We start from the raw sequence: 4,308 nt of genomic DNA on the forward strand, positions 1-4,308 counted from the left end.
TTGTGCCAAATTTGCTCCAGTGAATGAAAATACATCCTGCATAGCATGACGATGAAGATTCATAACAGTAGCAAAATTGCAGTTATGAAGTAGCAACGAAAATAATTTTATGGTTGGGGGTCACCACAACATGAGGAACTACATTAATTTAGAGGTTTTCTATACCGGCCTTCTCAACCTCGACGAGGGACTCAGGTTGGTTTACAGCATATATAAAATACAATCATATAAAAGAGCAACAAGTACACATCGTTATATATCAAAATAACACAACACAGTACAATAAAAACATCATCATTACATCATTACAGTTTCCTACGCCAAATCGTCAATCCAGTCAAAGTCATAGTCATGCTCATAGTCACAGTTCATCATAATTCATCACCGGGGAAGGTTCTAGGTTCAGTCCCCGAATACCACCTTCCAGAGCCATGTTTTTAGTGATTTCCTGAACGTCAGGAGGGAGGGGGCAGATCTAACCTCTAGTGGAAGGGGGTTCCAAAGCCGGGGAGCCACCACCGAGAAGGCCCTGTCTCTCGTCCCCACCAACCGTGATTGTGAGGGTGGTGGGACCGAGAGCAGCCCCCCCCCCCCCCCGAAGATCTTAATAGCCTTGATGGTTCATAGGGGAGAATCCGTTCGGACAGGTAAACTGGGCCAGAGCCGTTTAGGGCTTTATAGGTCAAAACCAGCACTTTGAATTGTGCCCGGAAGTTGATCGGCAGCCAGTGGAGCTGGCGTAACAGAGGGGTCGTATGATCTCTGTACCCCGCCCCTGTTAGCAATCTGGCTGCCGCACGTTGGACTGATTGAAGCTTCTGGGCAGTCTTCAGAGGCAACCCCATGTAGAGAGCATTGCAGTAGTCTAAACGGGATGTAACCAGAGCGTGGACTACCGTGGCCAAGTCAGACTTCCCAAGGTACGGGCGCAGTTGGTGCACAAGTTTTAATTAATGGGTCACAGCATGAGGAAGGTTGAGAAACATTGGTGTAGATGCACCCAAAGATAAAGCTATACTAGAGAAAGCTTGCAGACACTAGGTTATATGAAAAAAGTATAAACACCAACTTTGTTGGTGTTTTTAAATACATTATAATGTGCCCTCAATTCACTGTTGACGCGATAAATAAATAACTACATTATGTTGTCAGTGTGGATACATATAATGCAGTTCAGACTGCATTATGTGAATCTACACTGCCCATAAAATGCATTTCAAGCTCTATTATTGGACAGTATCGATCCAACCTGAGCCAAAGGCTGGGAAAGAGAGGTGGGGGCTGTGTGTCCCTCCAGGCCCAGCTGAGCTCCTTCCTCTTCCCCATCGCACATATTTCCCTGATCTGGCCCTTAGCTGTGATGTTCCCAATGAAGCCTGAGCAGGAGGGCTGATCTGCTGGATCAGCCTGGGAGGCAGGGCGGGAAAGAGGCTGGGCGAGGAGCCAGGGGCGAATCACAAGTGGGGAAAGGCAATTGGATGCAGGAGAAGTCACAGGCTGCGGAGGGTGGCCAGGCTCCCTCGGACGGGCAGCGCACTCCCGAGAGTCCCGTTGGAATAACCACAGTCTCGAGAAAGCAGAGGAGGAGGGGAAGGGCTTGGGAAAAGAAGGGCGGCGAGGTACTTGGAGTCCTTCTCGCCTCCTTATCTTTCTCTCTCTTTCTCTCTCTCCCCGTTGGCGCTTCCGAGGACTTTCCCCTTCCTCCCGACTCTTCTCTTGCAGCTTTGAAAGGCGCTCGCCGGAGCAAACCTCCTTTCTGCTTTCTCCTCGCAGAGCAAAGCAGGAGCTAAGGAAAGAGAGCAGCCCGAAGCTCCCAGGTCCCTCTTTGCAGGAGAAGTCCTCCAGGAACCGAGAGAGTTTGCTTCTCCTCCCTTTCGAAGGCGGGACGGCTACCCGGAGCGAGTCCTTCTCTTCCTTCCTCTCCTTCTTCCAGTTGGGACCTCGAGAAATCAGGGGAGACTCCTACCCTATGCTCCAGAGAAGCCCCCTTCCTGCCACTGGAGACTGGAGAGTCAGCCACAGGCCAAGGAAAGGTCTGGACCTGGTTTTTGCCCTGAGCTCTGGCTTGGAGGCACCTCTCCTTAGGAAGCTCTTTGGGTGCCTTTCCAGCCAAGCAAGTGAGTGGACCCCCTTTTTCCTCTCCTCTCCCTGGATTTGGGGGGAATGAGCCTCCTATCTCCTTCTGTCTGTTTTACAGCTTCACCCAAGTTGACTTTGTGACCCTCCTGCAGGTCACCTGAGAAAGGGAACTAAGAGTAGCAACGTGGCAAATGCCCTAAGAAGGTCCTCCATCCCCTATTACCTGAGGCAAACCTGTAGAAGGATGACCAGCAGGTGCCTTCCCTGACTTTTCAAGGATATTGTAAGGGGACCAGTTTCTTCCTTCCTTTTCCATCCTCCTTCTTCCTCCTGATATGTGGCAGGTTGGTTTGCTCTTGAATACATAGAAGATTTTTTTCCCCCTTGGATACACACACGGCTTTGTGTTTCATTGTGAGCAGCAAGGAAGGAATCCACCCGGGAGAATGTATGGGGATTTTCTCAACTCTACTGGGGCCACAGACGCTCACCTGATCATCCAGACAAACACTCCTTACATCGGGAGCACCCAGAGACCTGTCAGCTCCTCGGCTTTTTACATGTCCACCACCCGAGTGTTAAAAGAAGGTGAGATAAATAAGCCAGATCTAGTGACTTACATTATTCTCTTCTTCTTCCTACTGCTGGCTGTGACTATAATTGTACTTTTCATTAACTGCCAGCTGAAAAATTCATTTTTCACCTCACTACCTTATGACAGATCACTACGAGAAGCAAGGAGCCCGTGGAAGACGCAAGCTGTCTAGTAAAGTCTAAACATGGACAAGGGATGGGGTGCCTTCCATAATGCTTTGTTCTATGCCATTACAAGAGTCTCATGGTCCTGAATACATGTATAACATGATCCTGCTTCTATTTACCACAGGGTGGAGGCAGCCACTTAGAAATCATAACATGTGTTGTCAAAGTCTTTCATGGCCAGAATCACTGGGTTGCTGTGAGTTTTCTGAGCTGTATGGCCATGTTTCAGAAGCATTCTCTTCTGACGTTTCACCCACTTCTGTGACAGGCATCCTCAGAGATTGAGGGCTCTGTTGGAAACTATGCAAGTGAGCTTTATATATCTGTGGAATGTCCAGGTTGGGAGAAAGAACTCTTGTCTGCTTGAGGCAGGTGTGAATGTTGCAACTGACCACCTTGATTAGCTTTCAATAGCCTTGTAGCTTCAATGCCTGGCTGGTTACTGCCTGGGGGAATCCTTTGTTGGGTGGTGTTAGCTGGCCCTGATTGATTCTTGTCTGGAATTCCTGTGCTTTTTGAGCGTTACTCTTTATTTACATTCCACAGATATATAAACCTCATTTGTCTAGTTTCCAACAAATCCCTTAACCTCTGAGGATGCCTGCCATAGATATGGCAAAACATCAGGAGAGAATGCTTCTGGAACATGGCCATACAACCCAGAAAACTTACAGCAATCCTATCATAACATGTCTCATGAAATGTCTCATAAACATCAAGATACTGGCTAAAAGATGTGGCCGGGGAGAGGGAAAGAAGGGGACTTCTTTAACATTGTATGACTTTGTACGATATATGCAAAGACTTGTTTACCTTATGTAAAACAGAAATATGTTCAGGTTTGACCACAACAAGGTAAACATAAAACGACTTCATGCTGATTTGCACAAGTCAAAGATTATCAGAGTGCACTGGGGTCTTGTGGCGTATGTACTGCTACATTTCAGACTACAGGAATCAAACTTATAAATGCAGATGTCATACCTGCTTTTTTTAAATAAAATAAAAACCATTGCTGTATACTGGTATTTGTAATGGCAAAGATAGGTGGTCAACTGATGGTGACACTACTGCTTATAAATGTGTGAAAAGATTTGTTAATCCTTAATTATGTTCTTAACATTGTTGTGCCAAGGAAATCGGGTTTCCCTGCCAAAGAAACCTGTGATTTTCATACCACAATATATGCATCACAAATCAGTGGTTGAAATTAAAACAACAATAGAAACCATTTTCTCAGTTGTTGCTTAATGTCTGCTTTGGTACTTTCAACTGAATCTTGTTCTTTAGTAGTTAGAATGACACCGTTATGCTTATTATGTCTGCAGTCATGAAAGGTGAAGGAGGTGGCTGGTTGATCCCAAAATTGCAAACCCTTGTGCAGGTTAGATAAATAAGGCATGCTAAATATAAAAAGTTGTAGATGAAACCCATAAACAGCAGATAATTCAGAACTCTAATGCCAGG

At 46.2% G+C, this 4,308-nt stretch overlaps 1 protein-coding gene across 1 annotated transcript; it reads left to right on the forward strand.

Moving 5' to 3' along the window:
• The first annotated feature begins 1,355 nt into the window (after positions 1-1,355).
• SMIM32 (small integral membrane protein 32) lies at positions 1,356-4,074 on the forward strand. The gene has a single exon (XM_067463685.1). The coding sequence runs from the start codon at positions 2,526-2,528 to the stop codon at positions 2,844-2,846; it is 321 nt and encodes a 106-aa protein (XP_067319786.1). The 5' UTR covers positions 1,356-2,525; the 3' UTR covers positions 2,847-4,074.
• The last annotated feature ends 234 nt before the right edge of the window (positions 4,075-4,308 follow it).

This window comes from Anolis sagrei, chromosome 2 (genome assembly GCF_037176765.1).
Source record: "Anolis sagrei isolate rAnoSag1 chromosome 2, rAnoSag1.mat, whole genome shotgun sequence".
Lineage (NCBI taxonomy): Eukaryota > Metazoa > Chordata > Lepidosauria > Squamata > Dactyloidae > Anolis > Anolis sagrei.

What these genes read in the sequence shown, in the direction of transcription:
- SMIM32 (XM_067463685.1), top strand. Translation starts at nt 2,526, where the DNA reads ATGTATGGGGATTTTCTCAACTCTACTGGGGCCACAGACGCTCACCTG.